This window comes from Colossoma macropomum, unplaced genomic scaffold (assembly GCF_904425465.1).
Source record: "Colossoma macropomum unplaced genomic scaffold, Colossoma_macropomum, whole genome shotgun sequence".
NCBI lineage: Eukaryota > Metazoa > Chordata > Actinopteri > Characiformes > Serrasalmidae > Colossoma > Colossoma macropomum.
The window spans coordinates 496,213-520,396 of record NW_023494805.1 but is presented as its reverse complement, the minus strand read 5'-3'; the positions used below and the strand labels follow the sequence as shown (position 1 = coordinate 520,396).

The window sequence follows — 24,184 nt, the reverse complement described above, 5'->3', positions numbered from 1 at the left end:
CCCTGATGGAAAACATCCATCTGAACTATGGAGTGCTGAGTTGATTTATAAGACTTCTAATAAGATTCACATGTTTTTTTTGCTGTTGTCACTAAATAACAACTACTTAATAAAAGAAGACAACACAGGTTATCCTACTATTTTCAAGATACAGGCCAAATGCTCTGGTGTAGTTTATCCTAAGTAAATGATGGCTTTGAAGTAATTCAAATTCATAACATAAATACATTTTGTTAACACTGACAAAGATATTCTTTGATTTATAAAGTGACTGATAAACTACATCACTCAACATCAACATTCATCCTCAGCAGGTAATATACACTATATTGTCAAAAGTATTCAGTCATCCATCCAAATCATTGAATTCAGGTGTTCCAATCACTTCCATGGCCACAGGTGTATAAAACCAAGCATCTAGGCATGCAGACTGCTTCTACAAACATTTGTGAAAGAATGGGTTGCTCTCAGGAGCTCAGTGAATTCCAGTGTGGTACCGTGATAGCATGCCACCTGTGCAACAAGTCCAGTCGTGATATTTCCTCGCTACTAAATATTCCACAGTCAACTGTCAGTGGTATTATAACAAAGTGGAAGTGATTGGGAATGACAGCAACTCAGCCAGTAAGTGGTCGGCCACGTAAAATGACAGAGCAGGATCAGTGGATGCTAAGGCGCATAGTGCACAGGGGTCGCCAACTTTCTGCAGAGTCAATTGCTACAGACCTCCAAACTTCATGTGGCCTTCAGATTAGCTCAAGAACAGTGTAGAGAGCTTCATGGAATGGGTTTCAATGGCCGAGGAGCTGCGTCCAAGCCTTACATCACCAAGTGCAATGCAAAGCGTCAAATGCAGTGGTGTAAAGCACCGCCACTGGACTCTAGAGCAGTGGAGACATGTTCTCTGGAGTGACAAATCACGCTCCTCCATCAGGATGAGCCAGGCATTCTTGTCCACCATCAGCATCTGACCTCACAAACGTGCTTCTTGAAGAATGGTCAAAAATTCCCATAAACACACTCGTAAAGCCTTTCAAGAAGAGTTGAAACTGTTATAGCTGCAAAGGGTGGGCCGACATCATATTAAACCCTAAGGATTAAGAATGGGATGTCGCTCAAGTTCATATGCGTGTGAAGGCAGACGAACAAATACTTTTGGCAATATAGTGTACTTATAGACCAAATCAGGTTCACACATTCAGGGATGCTGTGTCTGGTGGATATGCATTGTGTCACCTGAAAGTCTACTGCCATCTCAAGCGATGCATGTCAATGCAATTGAACACACGGAGAAAAATGAAATTTTGTAGTTCTACAGTATTGTCTGGTGTCATTTGCACAGTACAGTCTTCAACAAGAGTGTCTTTCCTGCTCATAACATGTCAAATTTATTAGCAGCACTGCACATCCAGTTGAACTCCTAGGCTATAGTGGATGGGACCTCAAGGAGGATAAATAGTAAGTCTTGACAATTAGGTTATGTTACAGAGAAATTATAGCTCACCAAATCAAATCATGTTTATTGTCACATCACATTTACACAGGTGCGCAGGTGAGTGAAAACCTTAGGTGCATAGCCCCCTTGTAGTACCATTTCACACTTTAAATACTCTTTTTTTGGTTTGCAGGCTAAGACACCACTGCACATGGGGTAAAAGTACACCTCATGACTGAAAGAATGTGGATACCACTTCGAATTAGTGGCTTCAGCTGTGCTAACAGGGGCATAAAATAAAGCACACAGACATGCCATAGACCAAAGGTGCCCAGTCCTGATCTTGGAGATCTACCACGCTGCAGAGATTAGCACCAAAGCTAATCCAAGTAATAAAGGCTTTCAGGGACATTTGAATATTACAGCAAGGTGTATTGGAGCTGGACCCTCTAGGTCAGTAGATCTCCATGACTTGAAGTGGAATAAGTCAAGTCAAGGCTTTATTGTCATTTCAGCTATATACAGCTATATAAGTACACAGTGAAACAAAACAACATTCCTTCAGGACCAGGGTACAACACAGGAACACAAGTGCAAAACAATACAATTTACACCGTGCAGACAATACAGTACAATAAATAATTATGCAAAACTTAAAATAAATACAGAACAGAACACAGGCAGTATATGGTACTAAAAATATGCGGAGTTGTGCAAAGGAAAATGTAATATACTATGACATATTAGCAGATAGCTGAACATTTATGAGCAAAGCAGTCACTGAAGTAGCGACCAGAACAGCAATAGAATTCAGTATTTGGTTGATTCAGTATTCTAGCAGCTAACATTGTTATAGTAAAGTAAATGTGCAAAAATGAAAGTCAGATATTGTTGTGGAAATAAAATGTGCAAAATACAAGCAGTCAGATCTACAAGTTATATCAAATGAAGTATTTCACTGAAATGCAATAATTAGACTTAAATAATGTGTTCCAGACATTATTTGGAACTGCAAGAAGGGGGGAGTAATGAATGAATGAATACAGAAAAATTCACCTGAGGATCTTTAGTTTACAGTGTAAACTCTTCAGTCCAGCAGAGAGCACCTCCACTCGTGAATACTGCAGGTCATTGTTATTGAGGTCCGGCTCTTGCACTGATTGTAGGGTTGTTTTCTCCTCCTCTCTTTCTCTGTCTCTCTCACAGTTATTCCCTCAGCCCATCCACCATGGCGTCCGCCCAGGAACGCGCCCTCCAGACCCTGAGCTCAGAGTTGGCCCAGCTGGATCGGCAGATCACCGCCCTCCTGAAGAAGCAGGATGAGCTCCTTCGGCAGAAGTTGATGCTCAAAGCCACCCGGGAAATTTCCCCCTCGGTGGTTGCACCAGCCTCGTCTTTTCGTACACTGGGAGATACTGTTCTCATGCCAGCCCCACATGGTCCCTGGGAATGCCAGTGGCGCAGAGGGCCTTGCAGACCCTCAACGCTGCCCCAGCCGATCTTCGCCTCCGGCAACCGTTTCGCCGCCCTCAGTTCACCTCCTACGCCCTCACCTATGTCTCGGGCACTCCTCATCACCCGACGTGGCGCCTCGGCCCTCTACACAGGACTCCGTTTACGTTATTGGTAGTTCTATTGTCCGCCACATTAAAGTAAAGGTTAAAAATACCCATGCAACTGTTTTGTGTTTTCCAGGTGCACATGTTTTAGACATAGCCACGTGTCTACCCTCGGCTCTCACCCTTCAGGACCGTGGTGATCCATGTCAGGACCAATGACATCACTGACCGATGTAGTGAGGTCCTGAAGGAGCACCACCAGACGCTACTGGACACCACCAGGAAGAAGACAGACGCCAGGATCGTCATCTCCGGACCGCTTCCCACGTACAGGAGGGGATCTGAGCAGTTTAGCAGGCTCTTTGCGCTGCAGTCCTGGCTCCGCAACTGGTGCGCCCTCAACGGCTTGGCCTGCGTGGACAACTGGGCCTCATTTTGGGAACAGCCAGCACTCTACTGGAGGGATGGCCTCCACCCTAGTTGTCTAGGATCTGTAATTCTCTCCTGGAACATCGAGAGGGTCATCTGCTGACTTCAGAGTGAAGGCCAGGTAAGTAGCAGAAAAAATAGAAACACTACAGCTAATAATGCTAGTGTTACTGCTGAAGATAATGCGATTGCTAGCATTTATACTGTAAATAGGGCAAGTGCTAATATAAATACTTATTCTATAAATACAAATGCTCATAGGTTTCTCCCAATAGAGACTGTGTCTGTTCCCTGAATAAAACAAAACATCAAAAAGCCTCGAAAAGTTTGCTTCAGTAACTTGATTAACATCTGACCAGTTATACCAGTTTGCAGTGACAGCACCTTTGGTCTAAATCTAGGACTGCTTAATATAAGATCCCTTACTCCTAAAGCCGTCGTTGTAAATGAAATTATTACCGATCACAGTTTTGATGCTCTGTGCCTCACAGAAACGTAGATTAGACCCGATGAATACTTAAGTCTAAATGAAGCCACACCCCCAGGCTACAGCTATGCACATAGCCCTCGTTTAAGCAGCCGAGGTGGAGGTATAGCAACCATCCATACTAAACTTTAGGCGTGAGCCAGAAAGTAGGCTATAATTTCTCCTCTTTTAAAGTTCTTTTTCTTAATATAAGTGATCAAGGAACAAATAAAAATTCCTTTGCACTAATTACAGTCAACAGGCCACCAGGGCCATATTCTCAGTTCTTACAGGAATTCTCTGAGTTTCTATCAAGTCTAATAACGCTTTCAAATAAAATAATAGTTGTCTGAGATTTTAATATCCACTTTGACAATCCTCAAGATGCACTAAGCAAGGCATTTACATCTATCATAGACTCCACAGGTTTCACCCAAATCATAAAGTGGCCCACACACTACCACAACCACACTCTAGACTTAATACTGACCTTTGGTGTAGACATAGATAACTTAGCCATTCTCCCCCAGAGCACAGCAGTCTCAGATCATTACTTAATCTCATACGAAATTCACTTTAGTGGTAATATGCGTTCATCACCGTGTTATTGTGTCAAGCGGACAATAACTCCCTCCACAGCTGGTAGCTTTATTAGAAACCTTCCAAAATTATCAGCTTCTGTCAGCTGTCCATCTGTTCCTACTGAGTTAGATATTATGACCAAGCTCTTAGAGGAAAATTTTCGATCTACCCTAGATAGTGTGGCTCCATTAAAAAGTAAAATAGTAAGGCAAAAACTCGCCCCTTGGTATAATGAACACATTCGGGCTTTAAAACAGACCGCCAGACAACTTGAGCGAAAATGGCGCCTGGCTAAGCTAGAAGTGTTCCAGTCCGCCTGGAAGGAGAGCCTTATAGACTATAGAAGAGCACTTGCTACAGCACGCTCAGCCTATCTCTCCTCTCTCATAGAAAACAATAAGAATAATCCAAGATTACTTTTCCGCACAATCTCTAAAATAACAGAGAACAAAACAGTTAGTGAACCCCAGGTGCCATCAGCCTATAACAGCAATGATTTTATGAACTTCTTTAGTGATAAAATTGAAAAAAATTAGGCAGAAAATTCAGAATACACAATTAAACTCCACAAACCTGCTGCCTTATAATGCCAGCCTCAATCTTGAAAATATTATAATTCCCTGCAGAGAGGCTGGAATCATTTACCTAACTCCAAGAAAATGAACTAGTTAAAATAGTCTCTTCCGCAAAATCATCTACTTGCATGTTAGATCCGATTCCTACATGTTTACTCAAGGAAATTTTGCCATAAAAACCCAGCCTATTCTGTCAATAATAAACTCTTCTCTTAGCCTTGGGTACATCCCAAAATCTCTTAAACTAGCAGTAATTAGACCGCTGATTAAGAAAGTGAACCTCGATCCATGCGAACTATCAAATTATAGACCCATCTCGAATCTCCCCTTTATATCTAAGATCTTGGAAAAAGTTGTAGCAAAACAATTATGCTCCTATTTGCATAGGAATCAAATGCATGAAAAATTTCAATCTGGCTTTAGGCCACATCATAGTACAGAAACAGCACTAGTAAAAATTGTAAATGATCTATTATTTTCTGACCAAGATAATGTGTCCTTGTTAGTCCTCCTCGAACTTAGTGCGGCATTTGACACAGTAGACCATGCTATCTTACTAGACAGACTAGAAAACCTTGTATGGGTAACAGGAATAGCTCTTTCCTGGTTCAGGTCCTAACTCACTGACCGCTATCAGTTTGTCAATATAAACGGTGAATCATCTGTTCTCACAAAAGTAAAGTATGGTGTTCCAAAAGGCTGTATTATTCGAATTATATATGCTACCACTGGGCACCATTATCAGTAAACATGGCATAAATTTCCACTGCTATGCCAATGACACTCACACAATGACAGTTATATTTAGCAAGCGACCCAGATGATAAAATTAAACTGAGCAAGATTGAGGACTGTATAAAAGACATAAAGGACTGGATGTCAAGTAACTTTCTCCTTCTAAACTCAGATAAAATGGAGGTTGCATCAAGCTCATCTGTAAAAAACCTTGGTGTCATTATAGACCCTGATCTGTCCTTCGACGCACATATAACTAATATTACTAGAACAGCCTTCCTGCATCTCTGCAATATTGCTAAATTAAGAAATGCATTATCTCTACAGGATGCAGAAAAGTTAGTTCATGCATTTATTACTTCAAGGCTAGACTACTGTAATGCCCTGCTGGCTGGATGTCCCAGCAAAAGCCTTAACAAGCTTCAGTTGGTCCAGAACGCTGCAGCCAGAGTTCTTACAAGAACCAGAAAGTTTGACCATATCAGCCCAGTTTTATCAACCTTACACTGGTTGCCAGTAAAATTCGCATTGATTATAAAATTCTCTTACTGACTTATAAAGCACTAAACAGTACCTGAGTGAACTTCTCTCTCACTATGAACCATCACGCCTACTTAGATCACAAGGTGCTGGCTTACTCTTAGTACCTAGAATTAATAAACTTACATTAGGGGGGAGAGCTTTCTCATACAAAGCCCCCCAGCTTTGGAATAGTCTTCCTGTTAATGTTCGGGACTCAGACACAGCCTCAGTGTTTAAGTCTAAGCTAAAAACTTACTTGTATAGTCAAGCCTTTGGTAATTAGTTTTCCCTGTCAGTTCTATACTTGCCAGAGTCTCTGCTAACACTGTAATTTGTGATCGGTCACCCATTACAGAACTGACTCTCTGTGTGTTTTTCCTTTCTTTTCTTTGCCGAGTTGAACAGCTGCCCATCCTGTGCGTCTGATGCTGCTGCCTCTTCTGCCTTGATCAGGTGCCACTGCTCGCCAGCCCTCTGGACCGGCTTACCAACATTGAGCCTCCTGCTCTACAACGCCATGCAAACCTCACCCTCACAACCTGACCCCACTGATGCTGCTGCTGCTGCAGCTGCTGCTGCATGAACTAAACTAATCAAATTAATCATTTGCTCCACCTCTTTTTCCTGTTTTTGTACTATAATACTTTATACTAACAATGTTTACTATCCGGTGTCGACCAGAGGAGGATGGGTTCCCCTTCTGAGTCTTGGTTCCTTTCAAGGTTTCTTCCTGTTTCTCTTAGGGAGTTTTTCCTTGCCACTGTCGCCACTGGCTTGCTCATGGGGGCTTGGACCCGGATTTCTTTCTGTAATGCTGATTTTCTTGTAAAGCTGCTTTGTGACAACACCTGTTGTAAAAAGCGCTATATAAATAAACTTTACTTACTTACTTACTTACAACACATGGTACATTTAAAAAAGAATTTATTAATAATAATAATTTGAATTTATATAACCCCTTTCACAAGGGCAAGAACACTTGGTAAACTGCAATGCAATGATAGAGTGCAGTCTTAGTAATTTACTTCCTCAGAGTCTTTTTTGTGTGGAGTTTGCATGTGCTCCCGGTGTTTTCCTCTGGGTGCTACAGTTTCCTTGCCCAGTCTAAAGACATGCAGTCAGACGAGACACTACCCCAAGGCGTCAATGTGTGTGAATGTGTATGAAACCTGTCTAATTTTACACTTAAACTTAACAATTTCTCAGTTGCATCAAGCTCATCTGTAAAAAACCTTGGTGTCATTATAGACCCTGATCTGTCCTTCGATGCACATATAACTAATATTACTAGAACAGCCCTCCTGCATCTCCGCAATATTGCTATATTAAGAAATGCATTATCTCTACAGGATGCAGAAAAGTTAGTTCATGCATTTATTACTTCAAGGCTAGATTACTGTAATGCCCTGCTGGCTGGATTAATTCCTCTGGGTGCTACAGTTTCCTTGACCAGTCTAAAGACACGCAGTCAGGCGAGACACTACCCCTAGGCATCAATGTGTGTGAATGTATATGAAACCTGTCCAGTGTGTATGGACAATGAGTGCTGGGATAGGCTCCGGCATCCCCCACAACCCAGAAGGATAAGTGGCTTAGATAATGTGTGTATTAAGTTTTTCATCCTCAGATGACAATATAAGCCTTCCTCAGCTATGTACTGATGTACCTCAGTTTTCTTTTTACTCCAGCCTGCCCATTATGAACTGCTGAGCCCTGGACGAACAAGCCTGCTAAGAGCTCATTTTCAAAAGTATAGAGCCATTAATCAACAAGTTCTTATTTAAAATCAAACAGTGGTGTAGGAATTATAAGCGTTATAAATCCCTGGAATGTGAGTGAAACTTGCCTGCACACATAAAAATGATTGTCACAACTGCCATGGGCAAAAGCATTTTCTTCCACTTAACCCATATACACAAAAAACTACACCAAAGGTTCCAGGAAATTACACAATAAATGTTGAAAAGTTATGCTCTAAGCACGTAATTTTTAATCTCTTGTTCCTCGTTGTCTTGTTCTCTTCTGCTCTACCTACAATTAAAGAGCAGTAAATATATATTCTGTTTCATATGGAGAAGTGATGCTGCAAGTTCCAGCAAATTACACAGTGAATGATACTGTAAAATGACACTAAAATTCTAAAACGTGTAGTGCGTTATAGTTACCATTCAAATTAATTACAATATTGCTTAATTAAACGCACCTTTAGCTAACGTACTTGGTTGGAGGAAAAAATCATTGTAATCTTCATTAGGCTTTTTGGAGTGTATTATTCAAAGAAGTTAAAGTTGATCTGTGTTTAGGGTAGCCCTATTACTAACTCAAAAGGGAAACTGAAGAGGGAAGCCTGCATCATCGTGCATTGCTCCACTGAGTGAGTCGCTAGTTGGTTTTAGTTGAAACATTTAAAATTACGAGGAAATGAAATAAAAGACACAGTACTATACATAGTAAGGCCCAGTGACATGCAAAGACTGTGTATTGTCCTCTACAAATACTGGCATGAGCAAAATGGGCTGTAAAAACTCTCTTTATTGCTTATTGTTTGATCTTTCAAAATCTTGTGGCGGCCCTCACAGGCCGTGCTGCCGTGGGGAGCTTAGGGGGTGTGGCTATGCAAAAGTTGCTCTTGGGAGGTGCCATGCTCCCAGCTAAAAAGGACAGTTATGAGTGAAGTAATTACTTTTGTTGCTGATAAAGTTATGAGAGTAACTGTGTCTGGGGAGGGTGGGCTTTTTGGTTAAATTGTGGTTAGAAATGTCCATCCACCTTGTCTGTTTTACCCCTTCTCTGGTTTCATGTCAGGGGAGTGCTGGGCTGGGAATTTCTAACTGTTTGTGGAAGTGATTGTTCAAAATAAAAGAGCTTTTGCTTAGATGCACTATGTTGTCCACATTTTCTCTGTCATCGCTACACTGGTGTCAGAAGTGATGTGTGGCCACCAAATTTGAAGAAATCTATTGTCACATCAACAAACTCAAAGGTGGACAGAGAAGAAGACAGAAGAAGTAAGGTATCGAGACAGATCCAACTAGCCAGGAGCGACATGGCTGGCTGGGGAAGATGGTGAAAGAAACAGCATGGTGAGGCTTGACAGCAGAGCCCAAGATATACCTCTATTTGGACCCTGTCAAAATAGAGGTATATCTGGCATTTAGGAAGGCTGAACAAAAAAAGTACAACAAGGAGATGACATGCTGAGTAGCCTCTGAGTGAGTGGCGGTGGAGTGACTGGTGTGCTGGTGATGTGAGAAAAGGGGACACCACGCCAGTGCTGTGAACCTAAGTTGGCAGGGAAACAGAAGCCAGCCAGGGAGATCAGCTGTTGCTGTGGACTTTGGGTCAAGTGCAGCATAGACAGCAAACAGCTCACTACCCTTGACTTTGGCTTGTCAGTGTTGCTGCTATGTCCAGGTATGCTCCTGTGCAGTGAGGGCAGCACACCTTGCAACTAGGAAGTGACAATCATCCAACTTCATCCATCACTGGCAGCCAAGTAGACATGAGAGGAAGCACATGGCTCCCCAGTTGTGGTGGGGAGCCTGAGGCAAGTGCACATGGTCTGGCTCACTCGCACCTATACAGGTTATAGGCATATTCAGTTTGAACTTCCTTGCTGTGATACGGACTATGCTTGAGGAAGAAAATGCTGGCCTTGGAGATGGGACAAGTGAAGCTGGTTGTGGTGGTTAGCAGCAGAGCCAAAGCAGAGATTTGGGGCTCTGTGACAGTGAGCGAGCCAGTTAGGGGATCTTCAGGGTTGGGCTCACTGCCAGGTTTAAGGCACCATGGCTTTTCTCCGCCAATGCCGCACCACCATCAATGAATGGATCTCTGTTGGCAGTGCTCATATGTAATACCCCACCTGGAGCAGGGTACTTTGAGGAGCCACTGCGGCAAGAATATAGCCCTGATAAAGGACTTTGGGCACCTTTTGCTTAAGAGCAGGCACCCTATGGCACTTGGGCTGGCCAGGACAGTGCACCCATGGGAACTTCGTTAAGACTGTGGGTCACCAGGATGGCCGACCTTCGAGGGGGGGAGCTGTGTGGCATCCAGGCTGTGTTGCCATGGGGAGCTTGTAGCTAGTGCTTAAAAGTATCTATTCCTCTATGTCATATCCTTACATTTTACCCCATTCCTGTGTTTTGTGTTGTGGTAGTACTGGGTTGGGCATTTCTTGCATGTTGAAGTACTTAATCAAAATAAAGCATTTGCCTATACACATCTTCTTCTGAGCTGATGCCACTATGTACAGTGCTGTGAAAACATGTATGCCCCCTCCCCACTTTCTTCTTTTTTTGCTTGTCAAATTTGAATAGTCAGATCATGAAACTACTTTTAATATCAAATAAAGATAATCCAAGTAAACACATGCTATTCCTAACTGACCATTTCATTTACTGAAATAAAAATGCTGTACTGCCCTATCTAATGCTACTGGGCTTATGTTAAAAAAATAATTGCCCCTATTAACTACTAAATCAACCATTTAACCAAATTCAAATGACTGTTTTCATTGACCATTTCATTGGCCACACTTAGGCATGATTACTGCAGACCAGTCGAATCTAAACATCACTTAAATAGAATCTGTCTGGCAATGTGAAGCACACTAAAAGGTCTCTACATTCTAAAGATGTTATGTTCTAAAGAGATTCAAATACAGATGAAACAAAGTCATTGAAATCTACCAGTCTGGAATGGGTAAAAAACATTGCTAAGGATCTGGGACTCCAGTGAACCACAGTGAGAACCATTATCCACAAAATGACCCTTCCCAGGAGTGGCCAGCCTACGATAATTTCACCAAAAGTGCACTGACTACTTATCCAGGAGGTCACAAAATAGCCCAGATGAACATCTAAAGAACTGCAGGCCGCACTTGCCTCAGTTAAGGTCAATGTACATGATTCCACACTTGGAATGACAGTGGGCAAAAACGGCATCCATGAAAGAGATGCAAGTCACAAACCACTGCTGACCAAAAAGAACAGAAAGGCTTGTGTCACAATTGCCAGGTCTCATTACATCTGGCATAAAGCTAACACCGCATTCCACAATAAGAACATCATACCAACATCCAAACATGGTGGTAGTAGTGTGATGGTCTGTGGCTGCTTTGCTTCTGCAGGACCTGGACAACTCGTCATAATCGATGGTAGCATGGAATCTGTTCTCTGTCAGAAAATCCTGAAGGAGAATATCTGCCCATCAGTTTGTGACCTGAGCTCAAGATTAGGTTATGCAACAGAGCAATAATCCAAAGCACACAAGCAAGTCCACTTCTGAATGGCTCAAAGGAAACAGAATTAATGTTTTTGAGTGGCCAAGTCAAAGTCATGACTCGAATCCCATTGAGGTGCTGTGGCAGAACCTAAAAAGGGCAGTTCCTGCTCAGAAACCCTCCAATGTAGCCGAATTAAAACAATTTTGCAAAGAAGAGTGGGCCAGAATTCCTCCACAGCAATATAAAAGATTCATTGCAAGTTATCACAGTCATTTGATTGCAGATATTAGTGCCAAGGGTGGCAAACCATTTATTAGGTTTAGGAGGCAATTATCAGAATTGCCAGAAGTGGTACCTGCTGGGTTTGACAGGGAAAGCACGGCAGTTCATGTACACACTGTGAGCTAGCACTGATCGTGGGGAGAAGATGGCTGATGCTGACGGTTAGGGGCAAAAAGATGTATAATTTAGTCTGGACACGTGATGTCTAAAGCTTTGTCTCTTTTAATAGCAAAGAATGCCTCAGTACTTCTTTTGTCACAGGCTATGTTTATATGCAAAGACATTTGCCAATCCGATTAAATATATTCTGATGACAGATTAAGACTTAGGTGTTTATATTCTCACACTATTCAACAATCTGATGGGGAATCTTCGTTTACATGCACACTACAAGTAATCCGATTCAAAATGACGAGCATGCACGGAGTACCACTTAGAGTAAAGGTTCCCATGACAATGAGCATCACGTGAGGTGAGTGAGATGAGTTTTAAATTGGCGCGCTTGTGTTTTTAAATGCTTTAAAAATTATGTCTGACTCAGAAAAATGTACTTTACATGTACTTATTAAGGAAGCGGCGAGAGCAAGACATGTCTGAGACACATAAGCTGGACGTCCGTCCCACCGCCGTCTTTTAAAGATCAGAGCATAGACTTAGTCTCCTCTGCAGACCAGTTTCTGCTCCTGCCATGTTGAACGTTATAAACTTTCGCTGTGACGCGAACACACAAACCAGCCATTTTATGTCATTCTTGTGTAATTTCATAACTGTTTAAGTAGATAAACATTTTACTCCAAATATATTAGGAGTAAGTGGTAGATTTAAACAGAAAGAAATGTGTTTCTGAAAATAGTAGAGTTTTAAAGTGTCCCGCTGTGCTGAACTGGGATAAAACTCTACTGTTAGATCTTTTGTTTTTAATCTTCTGACCCTGGTTGCTTCGGTAATGAGAACCGCTTCTCAACCAACCAATCAGCGGAGACGGCTCTTATGAATTTCTAGCCAATCGTAGTCTAAGGGTTTGTCGCAATACAGATGGGATTAGAAAAACAAAGCCCTCTAGATCAGTATATCTAACACCTGATTGGATGTAAATTGTCTCCCATAGTCAAATTTGAATCTCTTTAATATGCAATATTTTGCTTAAGAATGTATTTCTTACACCTAGATTTTTGTCTTTGTGCTATGTGAGGCTTATGACATGTTGCTTTAGAAGAATGCTCTGACAAGGACTTGTTTTATGTCCATCTCCAATTTATCCTCAAGATATGCACTCCACTAAATTGTGATCAAATTTCCTTCAGATATTAAGAACGTTATTGCTATTTTTATTGTTGCTTGCTTAATAATAATAATGATAATAATAATAATAATAATAATAATAATAATAATAATACTAATAATTTCTAGTACAGTCATTTTAATAATTTACCCACAACTCCTACAGCTTTAATTAGAAGCTTTTCACAGTTAAAGCTGTATTTTACCACCTGTCCAGTGTTGTTTTTTTAAAGTGTACTTCAACTTAAAATGAACGTTTTTAGTAGTTACGGTGCCCTCTACAAATATCGACACCCCTGGTAAACATGAGTAAAACATGCTGTAAAAACATTCTTAATTAATCATTAATCATTTTGATTACTTCTTCAAAATATTAACAAAAGTAAACCTTTATGAAATACATATCATGACTGAAATACAGTCATAGGAAAAACGGAAATGGACATTTTTAACCAATTAACCTATCGTATTGTAGTTATTCCTTGATACGTGCAACACTTTGTTTCATATTATTGCTGGATTCTCTGGTCTTTCTCATGGTGAGGAATGACTGATGGAATTTGGCACATATGTTACCTTATATTTGCACCCAGACCTGAATCCCATTGAAATGCTGTTGGGTGATTTAAAACATGCTGCACAGTTAAAAGAATTGGTGTCCATACAGAAAATTTTGAGATAAAGCTGCGATTCCAAGCACCGTGCTGTAACGTTTAGAGTAGAAGCTCCTCAACAATAAAGCATGAAGTGGTTTCAGTGTACAATAATAATAATAATAATAATAATTAAAAGTAAATAATAAGACGTGGTAAACGGTAATTCCTCGTTAATTTAATCAAAATTCAATGTTTGAAGTTGTTTGGGCACCAGAAACAATGGAGTCCAACAATTATAGTATATAATTGTAATATTAATCGTTTTAAAGTTATTTTGTAATGATAACTATTTAATTAAAATTCATTATATGGTGAAAGCGTGCTGCTGTGCTGAATGGTTGTAATGATTTATGTTTCTTCAGTATGTTCACTAACTGTTGCTGGGCACCTCATTTGAACTGTACGCGGGAAATTTGCGTCAAGGTGCGTGCGAAACCTCACGCGTTCACGCTGTCCGCCAGGAGAGGCCGATCAGAAAGTGACACGATTGACTTAAAGAGAATAGCGTATCACTGAGTCCAGTTTACATATACAGTCAATGTTGTAACCGCTGCAGATCCTCTGATGCTGGTTGCTCCGGTAACGAGAGCCGCTTTTCAACCAGCCAATCAGCGGACTGCTCTTATGAGCATCTAGCCAATCGTAGTGCACGAGGCGGCGTTTGTCAGAATACGGGTGAGATTAGAAAAACAACGCCCTTAGATCCACAGTGGCGTTCCTGCGGGGAGGTGGGGGCGCTAGTTCTTCTTTAAGTGTGGTTCACCAATGATAATAAAGTGGAGAAGAAGAGCTTTATGTTATTATAGAGAGAAACAGGAGCTGATCTGCTGAAGGTAAAGAGCTGTTTATCACTTTTTCACTCTGTTTACACTGTTTATAACTCACTCTTACAGAAATAGAGAGAAACAGGAGCTGATCTGCTGAAGCTAAAGAGCTGTTTATCTCTTTTTCACTCTGTTTACACTGTTTATAACTCACTCTTACAGAAATAGAGAGAAACAGGAGCTGATCTGCTGAAGGTAAAGAGCTGTTTATCACTTTTTCACTCTGTTTACACTGTTTATAACTCACTCTTACAGAAATAGAGAGAAACAGGAGCTGATCTGCTGAAGGTAAAGAGCTGTTTATCTCTTTTTCACTCTGTTTACACTGTGTTTATAACTCACTCTTACAGAAATAGAGAGAAACAGGAGCTGATCTGCTGAAGGTAAAGAGCTGTTTATCACTTTTTCACTCTGTTTACACTGTTTATAACTCACTCTTACAGAAATAGAGAGAAACAGGAGCTGATCTGCTGAAGGTAAAGAGCTGTTTATCTCTTTTTCACTCTGTTTACACTGTTTATAACTCACTCTTACAGAAATAGAGAGAAACAGGAGCTGATCTGCTGAAGGTAAAGAGCTGTTTATCTCTTTTTCACTGTTTACACTGTGTTTATAACTCACTCTTACAGAAATAGAGAGAAACAGGAGCTGATCTGCTGAAGGTAAAGAGCTGTTTATCTCTTTTTCACTCTGTTTACACTGTTTATAACTCACTCTTACAGAAATAGAGAGAAACAGGAGCTGATCTGCTGAAGGTAAAGAGCTGTTTATCTCTTTTTCACTCTGTTTTCTTTGTTTATAACTCTTACAGAAATAGAGAGAAACAGGAGCTGATCTGCTGAAGGTAAAGAGCTGTTTATCTCTTTTTCACTCTGTTTACACTGTGTTTATAACTCACTCTTACAGAAATAGAGAGAAACAGGAGCTGATCTGCTGAAGGTAAAGAGCTGTTTATCACTTTTTCACTCTGTTTACACTGTTTATAACTCACTCTTACAGAAATAGAGAGAAACAGGAGCTGATCTGCTGAAGGTAAAGAGCTGTTTATCTCTTTTTCACTCTGTTTTCTTTGTTTATAACTCTTACAGAAATAGAGAGAAACAGGAGCTGATCTGCTGAAGGTAAAGAGCTGTTCATCACTTTTTCACTGTGTTTATCACTCACAGAAATAGTTAGACAGCTTTTAGCCTCTAGAGCTGTGCAACACTTGTTCACTCTGTTTCCACTGTTTTACTGAATCTGGTATAGAAGTGAATACCTTTTTGAAAGCTAAGATGAGAATGTAAAATGTGTGATGTATGTGACCTAACTCAGAAGCAGTCTTCTTCATCCAGACTGAGTTGAGCTGAGGAGGCTAATGTTAGCACTTAGCTCTGTGATTTTGGGGGATGATACTTTTTCTAGTTGGGTTTGAGAAGGTCAGAGGTAGGTAGAAAATACTCACATTTATTCAGTTATATGTAGGATAAACATTTTGATGGATTTGTACTTTCCTTTGTGTTTTCCATATGTGTTATTCTCACTTGAGTATATTAGTGGAAAAAGTAATATTTTCCTCAGTTCAATTTCAGTCATTAACATTTAGTTCCTGATTCATTTTTTGGGGGTAATTTCATTGTGTTGTTTTGTTTTGTGACTGGTTAAGTTTGAGGAAAGAGTGTCTCTGGTTTAGTTTGGATGGGGGTGTCGCTGGTTAGGTTTGGGTAGAGAGTGTCTCTGGTTTAAGTTTGGATGGGGGTGTCACTGGTTAAGTTTGGGTAGAGAGTGTCTCTGGTTAAGTTTTGATGTGGGTGTCGCTGGTTTAGTTTGGATGGGGTTAAGTTAGGTAGGGAATGTTGCTGGTTAAGTTTGGATAGGGGTATTGCTGGTTATGTTTGGGGGTGGTAGCTGGTTAAGTTTGAGTGATATGGATGGTTGCTGATGAAATGCGTGGGTGTTGGTTAACAGGGTTTTGCAGTGCCACAAAACACTTATATCTCCAGAATTTAGATTTAGGAGCGCCTGTTTTGACCTGAATAATCTATCGCTTCATTATGTATTATTAGCATGCATGAACACAAACGTGCAGTTTTTTTTCAGTGATGTATGCCTCTGGCCTTGATTGCTATTATATTTACCAGACATGCTGAGAAAATTATTATTGGCTTTTTGTGCATGTCACAAGAAGACTAACTACCTGGAAAGCAAATAACATGTATAGCTGTCAAGCCTCACAGTATGGTTAAAGACTCCCTGCACTGAAATTTATTTATTTTTTTATCATAGTTAACTTTTCATGAATGGCTCATTTTGATTGTATAGACTGAAATTTGTAGCAGATACGCTACTGTAGCGCAGAATTCACATTTTCCTATAATACTGAATGTTTCAGTACATCAACAAGAAAGTGCTATGCAGCAGCTTAGATTTGCATGTTTCTTATAAGCTGAAAATATGATACTTAAATTCACTTAAGTTTAATGTACTTAGATGTACTAATGAAGCAATTATGACATTGCACCAGAAATTTTTCACAAACCCAAGTACTCCTTCACATTGAAAGCAGCCTCTGAGAGAAGTTCACCAAAGTCTTCTTTCAATATATCAGTATAATTTTCAAAAAAACATATTTTTTAGAGAATACAGTGGTGTGATTTACCATCTGGTGGTAAGATATAATTTCGGGAAGTTTTATTGTCCAAGACCATAACAACTGGGAGATAGTATGATGCAATTTTCCTATTTCATTAGTGCCTTTACAATTGTGTGAGTACTGGTGTTTTGCAGGCAACATGTTTGGCTTCTCCCAAGCTGGTTCTCCTTATGCCATTACACTGGTACAACAATTTCTAATCAGTCATTATTGTTGTGGTTATCATCAGGGAGATTCAGTAGTGGTTCAGATCTGTTTAAAAAATCTTTAGTCAACAGAGTAATCTTCAATCTGTTCAAATCAGGTGTACAGGTGGTGGAAGCTTAGCATTAACATTCTTAGCTTTAGTAGCATTTACTGGATAATGCAAATGCTAATTGAAATGCTTGATTTAGATTTAGATCCAGCATCATGTATACACCATTAATCAGAGTTCTTGCTTTGGTCAGTGTCTAGGCCCAACACCATTCTGTTTAGGAAAGTCCTCTGTAGCAAAAATACAGCAAAGAAAGAGAGCACACACCCTTGTTGATCACCATTGCTGAGGCAGAGAGGGTGCAAAATGTGGACACTGACCCTGACACACTCACTTCTTGTTGGACACTGCGTTTATGGATCCAGTAGTAGAACATTATCCAGGAGAAAGTCAAGAATGAAAGCTTAGCTAAAGTCTTCAAACAGCGCACAGGTGAATGTTGTCCAATTTAGGGTATAATCTACAAATCTACAGACATGCTAGCTGTCTGTGCTAACTGCATAGACAAGGTTTAGGAAGCTGTAGTAGAAGTGTTTCAAACATTTAATGATTACAGAGTTTAGGACAATTGATCTATAGCCATCTAGGCAGGAGGTCAGGAGAATTTTAGGGACTGGTATGATGACACAGGTCTTGAAACAAACAGGTACATCACATTGGGCCTGGGACTGACTGAAGAGATCAACAATGATTGAGTAAAGCTGTGCGAGCACAGTGTCTGAGTATTGCAGGTGGGACACCATTAACACCAGTTTTCCTGATCTTCTGTACTCTTGGGAAACAACTGACTTGATGTTTAGTAAATGATGATGATGATAGGAGAGTGTGATTGTGAATTAATCAAATGTACCACAGAAATAAGAACAGGCAGGTGAAACGAGTGAAGAATCTGCCGACAAGGTGTTGTACTTTCACCTGGGCTAGAGGCAGGGAGGACATGAAGAGATAGTGTGTTTAAATCTTAAGTAAAGGATACTCACGAAGTTTGGGAGCACAGAATCTGCTGCAGTATTTAAGGCTGAATGTCATCAGGTTTTCTCTTAATGACTTAAACCTTATGTTTTACTGGCACTTTTACACCTACCTTGTTGTTGCAGACCTAATTAACTTTTGGTCCATTTTGATACATACACAACACAACTTTGTCTGTATAACATTTTTTTTTGTAACTGCATAGATGGCACTGCTTTTTCCATTTTTTCCATTGAACTATTTTAATTCCTGAGCAAATGGGATGTCTGTTGCTATTTCATTAATTGATTTTTTTTTTTTTTCTTTTGTCCTGCAGAAAGGAATGACTTCCTGTTGCAAGTCTTCTCTTTTTTCTGGTGTCCACTTCCATGCACAGTTCTAATTTACTGTCACACATGAAGCAATGCCGGCAAAAGGAATTCGTCACACTGCTGAAAGTGGGGAAAAAGTGTTCAGAAGCACCAGTACTCAGAAAACATCCTCCACTGCTCTCCATACAAACACACCTCACAAACATCCACAAAAAATTACAGGCAAAGAAAGAAATTGCTACTGCTCAGAGTGTGGAAAGAGTTTTACTAAACAGAGTAATCTCCAAACACATCGACGTATTCACACAGGAGAGAAACCCTATCACTGCTTAGTGTGTGGGAAGAGTTTTATTGTACAAAGTCATCTTCAAAGACACCAGCGAATTCACACAGGGGAGAAACCGTATCACTGCTCAGAGTGTGGACAGAGTTTTACTCAACAGAGTAATCTCCAAACACATCAGCGCATTCACACAGGAGAGAAACCGTATCACTGCTCAGAGTGTGGACAGAGTTTTAATCAACAGAGTCACCTCAGTACACACCAGCGAATTCACACAGGAGAAAAACCGTTTCATTGCTCTGAATGTGGAAAGAGTTTTACTGAGAGACGTACTCTACAACACCACCAGCGCATTCACACAGGAGAGAAACCATATCAGTGTTCGGAGTGCGGGAAGCATTTTAGGGAGAGTGGTGCCCTCAGTAAACACCAGCGCATTCACACAGAAGTGAAACCATATCACTGCTCAGAGTGTGGAAAGGGTTTTGCTCTACCGAGTCATCTCCAATTTCACCAGCATATTCACACAGGACAGAAACCGTATCACTGCTCAGAGTGTGGGAAGAGCTTTACAAGACATGGTGGTTTTCAAAAACACCAGCGCATCCACACAGGAGAGAAACCGTATCACTGCTCAGAGTGTGGACAGAGTTTTAGAGAAAGTGGTACCCTCAGGAAACACCAGCGCATTCACAGAAGAGAGAAATCTGTTCAGCGTGTGGGAGAAGCTTCAGATGTTCACATTTAAAGTCACACAAATGCATTAATGGGTAAAAACATAAGTGTGTCTGCAGACTGGGCCTAGAAATTGCTTTGTTTTTATGGATTTGTTTTAGATACTCAGCTAAATCCTAAAGTTAAATGCATTTGTTTTTTTCAGGATGTAGAGAAATTAAGTAGGCTTTACCTCTTATACAAATAAAAAAAGATACATATTATTTGTATAATTAAAGTGTTTTTCACAATATAAACTTTTATTGTGTATTATAAATTATTGTTTTTTGGAATTTCACCTTGATTGTTAAGTTAGGAAGAATCAGTTCGGGCTGGTAGATGAGAAAACATACATCTTTATAATCTATATGTTTTTCTCTGCCCTGTGGAGAGAGGAGAGTTGAGATCTGGTCGATCTGTTAACAATTTTATCTTTCACGCTAAACATTCATGTATTGCCACAAGAACACAGTGTCTGACTCTCTATTGGCTTAACTCAATAAAAAATAAAAATATTTCCAACAATCTGTAAGCAGTTCAAGTTGAAGCAAAGCTGCCATTTTTAAGTTTCATCTTCTGAGAACCATGAAGAGTTGTGATTCAGTTCTACAACCAGCTCTGCTGTGCTGAGTGAGACGAACAAGGTCCTGCCTGAAACATTCATCTGAACTGTGCAGTGGTACATTATACTATTCACTGAATAAGAATCACTAAGTGAAACTGAAATCATTATACACCCTTATGTTTTGCCTTAAAGTATTGAATTTTTTCAAAGTAATCCCTTAACCATTGTAATTGTTAACACTGTTCCTAAACATTCAGTTCCCTTAGGATAAGTTAATGTGTAAGAGCAGACCAGCATGAGATCATTGAGCAATGGAAGAAGCTAAAAGTGGATGAGAATATTTGGAGTAGTTTGAAGAGAAAGTGTATGTACAGTGCCCTCCACAGAGATTTCCACCCTTGGTAATCATGAGGAAAATACTGTAAAAAATATTCTTAATTACTTAGCCTTTTGATGTTTGATTCAAAATATTAGCAAAGATCTAGACTTTATTTGAGATGATTAAAGAAAAAGCTAAATCTTGTCATTAGATTTAATTTTTTACATCTGTATATGCCACAATTATTGGCACCCCTAGAAACTCTTACAAACACCAGAGATAAGTTTGGCATGGACACACAGACAGCCATGCAGAAAAATACCTAATCTCCCCTGTGAAGTATGGTGGTGGATCTGTGATACTATGGGGCTGTTTTTCTTTGAAAGGTCCTGGACAATTTATCCAGATACATGGCATCACAGGCTCCATCAAGTACCAGCAGAAATAAAATCAAAACCTGACTGCCTCTGCCAGAAAGCTTAAACTGGGCCATAGTTTGACTCAGGAGAGTGATCCAAAACACAGCACAAAATCAAGACAAAAATGGTGCATTGACCTCAGAAATAAGATGTAGGGTTTTTTTTTTCAGTGATTGTACTTTAAAAAGGTTAGATTTTTGTAGATATTTGGAATGAAATATCAAAAGGATCAGCAAAAAAAGATGCTTTTTAGAGCCTGTTTTGCTCATGTTTAACAAGAATGCCAATATTTGTAGAGGACAGAATAGATGAGATTTTTAAAAAGTGTCATTTGTCAAATACAAGGCCCCGGGCCAGATAAGGCCCGAAACACAGTCCTATCCGACCTGCAAAATATTTTAATTGTCTATTAATATTGGCTCGTTTCACAGTTCACTGCATTACAGTCTCCAGCATGCACTGCAATGTAATCTGCGCTCCGACTCTCCTACCACAACAACAATCTATGGGACAGCAGTTAGACCTCAGTTCGAATCAAATCCACACAGTTCCACGCCAGTCATATCACTAAACAACTGCAGTGCAGCCAATATAAACATCTAATGTTAGCTCAGCAGCTTAGAAATTATGCCCAAGTATTAATGAACTTGCAGCAAAGGTGCCAAGTGTCTAGTTTAAGCAAGCAGGTAGGTTTAAAAGACCTAGCTCCTGGCGACAATTAAGAATATTTAAAGTATTCATATAATATTTCATTGTCTTCTACAAGTGGCTGTATTTTACTGTTGAAGTTTTTGCGTATTTCGAATAAACAATAGTTTGGTTTATAGCAAAATGTTGACTAAAACTGAAATAAAACATAGGTGTTCTGTGGCCCGCAGATGTCTTGAGATTTTTTAATATGGTCTTTTAAGTAATTGAGTTCAACACTCCTACTCTACACCATATGAGCAAAAGACTGAACGACGACCTCAAGCATGCCTCACTGTTAGTTGGTACGTATCACTTTGTGATGCATTTCCATAATTCCATCCATCAAAAATGCATGTTTCTTTTAGTAAATGTACAAATTGAATGATAGGCCTTATGAATATTTTATTTAAATGTAAATTTTAATGGGCATTAAAATAAATACAAAAGTACATGGACAAAGTTTGCTTTAATTGTATGTTGTAAAATGTCTTAGCTGGTTAGTTTACTAATTAGCTACCTTAACTGGTAATGGCAATTTCTATTATGAGAGAACGAAGTCATATAGATGATGTAATTTTACTACAGCAAACCTTCAGTGACTTTAGACCATTTTTCACCATTTCCTTTATATAAGAGAAATGTCAGAGAGATTATAGGGGAAAGCACCATTAGACAACTTGGTTGAATGACAAATCCCCACTGGATCACTTCCATACACCTCCAGTGGAAAATGAGCAATGGGGTTGAATTTGGTTGAATGACAAATCCCCACTGGATCACTTCCATAGACCTCCAGTGGAAAATGAGCAATGGGGTCAAGAACTCTTGTACACTCTTGGGACCAAAGATGTTCTCAAGTTGTCACACATGATGTGATGGCATATGTCTCTGCACAACAGCCTGTCAAAGATCATGACTATAATGACAGTGCCGTTGTCCTCATCATCACCATCATCATCATCATCATATGTTGTGTATTTAAACTAGACATGTCAGATCAATTCAGGACTGACATCAAACAAATATAATGAGATGCTAATAAGTAAAAGTGGTACGTAGTGCAAACCTTCAGAAATGCAGTGCTTGGTGGACTCAACTGCCAGGAATGCAGTTGAACATGGGGATAAAGAGGTACCAATATAGTTCTTCAGCATAATCTGGTGGAATCCATACCTCACACACTCAAACAAAAATATTTTTTTCTTTCTCAAAAAATTTAAGTTTCAGCAGTGCAATACATAGAGCTGAACAGTTAGGCAGAAATGGGTGGGAAACCTCAGGGGGGCAGCAAACAAAGTTCTGGCCAATCAGGTATACTGCAAAGCAACCACAGAAGATAGGGTGGTAGTACAGTGGGTCCTACTGAAGAGCTCACAGACTTTCAGCGTTTCACTGTCGTAAGATGCCACCTTTAAAGTCAGTTTGTCAAACTTCTGTCTGCTAGACCGGCCCAGTTCAACTGCATGTGCTGATACTGTGAAGTGGAAATGTCAAGGAGCAGCTGCAACTCAGTGGTGATATGGTGACTCACAGAACAAGACCCAAGAATGCTGAACATGTATCATGAGCACCTTGGCTGTTACAGCAGCTAAGAGAGACTGTCTCCATAGTAATCCCCAGTGTTTTAGAATGAAATATTTCTCAAGAACAAATTCATGTGATGTTTGAGCATATATGTAATCTAGATGGATTGATCTGAAATTAGCACATTTACCTACTATTTGAGGAAAGTTATGAACACCAGCGTCAGGAGGCAACTGTAACATCTTTCATGGTCTGTGGTCACTGAAGAATGAGAACATGTTAATCATACTTTCTCTCTGAGAGTTAATAATGTTTTACTACTGGTGTATTAAGTGCCTGCATAGGGGACAGCACTGACAGACAGCTCTTTATTTAAAGGTTTGTGATATCTGCTGTACGTTTGGTTGATTTTCTCTTATGTTTAGTTTTTTTCTTATGCTATTCTAGGAGCTTGCCATGTGACATGCTACAGCTTCTATTGTCCTCTTCACTTCATCACGTTGCTTATCCTGGTCACAATCTGTTCTCTAAAGCGAGATCTGGCCGCTGGTACTGCAGTATCACAAGGTTCACAAAAAAAATAACCTCATCCATGACCGAAATTCCAAGAGAACACAATTGACCTTGCTCTCTCTGTTTGGGTAGGATGCCCCCCCGCCCTGCATGGCTTCCTTGAAACTATTTATTTCCCACTTTAACATGCCAATTCTTACAGTTTGACCAACTTTGTGAGCAAAACTGTAAGAAAGTAAGTGTACAGCACCACTAGCTTGAATCCTAGGTCACCTTAAAATGAGGAACTGCTTGCCTTATTTACATTTAAGTAAACACAAATAAATAAATAAATAAATAAATAAATAAATACATGCATAATATATTTAAGTATATATTTATAGAAAAATATCTATAATATACATTTGAAA

At 39.9% G+C, this 24,184-nt stretch overlaps 1 protein-coding gene and 1 pseudogene across 4 annotated transcripts; both read left to right on the top strand.

Annotated features, from left to right (window-relative positions):
* LOC118826312 overlaps positions 1-24,184 on the top strand; it is a 545,149-nt pseudogene that overhangs the window by 50,031 nt on the left and 470,934 nt on the right.
* Positions 14,472-20,271, top strand: LOC118826350 (zinc finger protein 239-like). Of its 4 annotated transcripts, XM_036597299.1 has the most exons (3): positions 14,539-14,585; positions 14,739-14,771; positions 18,753-20,271. In XM_036597299.1, exon 3 carries the CDS (start codon positions 18,840-18,842, stop codon positions 19,776-19,778), a length of 939 nt encoding a protein of 312 aa, XP_036453192.1. In that variant the 5' UTR covers positions 14,539-14,585; positions 14,739-14,771; positions 18,753-18,839; the 3' UTR covers positions 19,779-20,271. The 4 variants fall into 4 exon arrangements, 3 of the variants coding, with proteins under 3 accessions (XP_036453193.1, XP_036453192.1, XP_036453194.1); XR_005008738.1 differs by lacking the exons at positions 14,739-14,771; positions 18,753-20,271 and adding an exon at positions 14,646-14,678 and having other exon boundaries at positions 14,472-14,585; XM_036597300.1 differs by lacking the exon at positions 14,739-14,771 and having other exon boundaries at positions 14,532-14,585.

What these genes read in the sequence shown, in the direction of transcription:
- LOC118826350 (XM_036597300.1), top strand. Translation starts at nt 18,840, where the DNA reads ATGCCGGCAAAAGGAATTCGTCACACTGCTGAAAGTGGGGAAAAAGTG.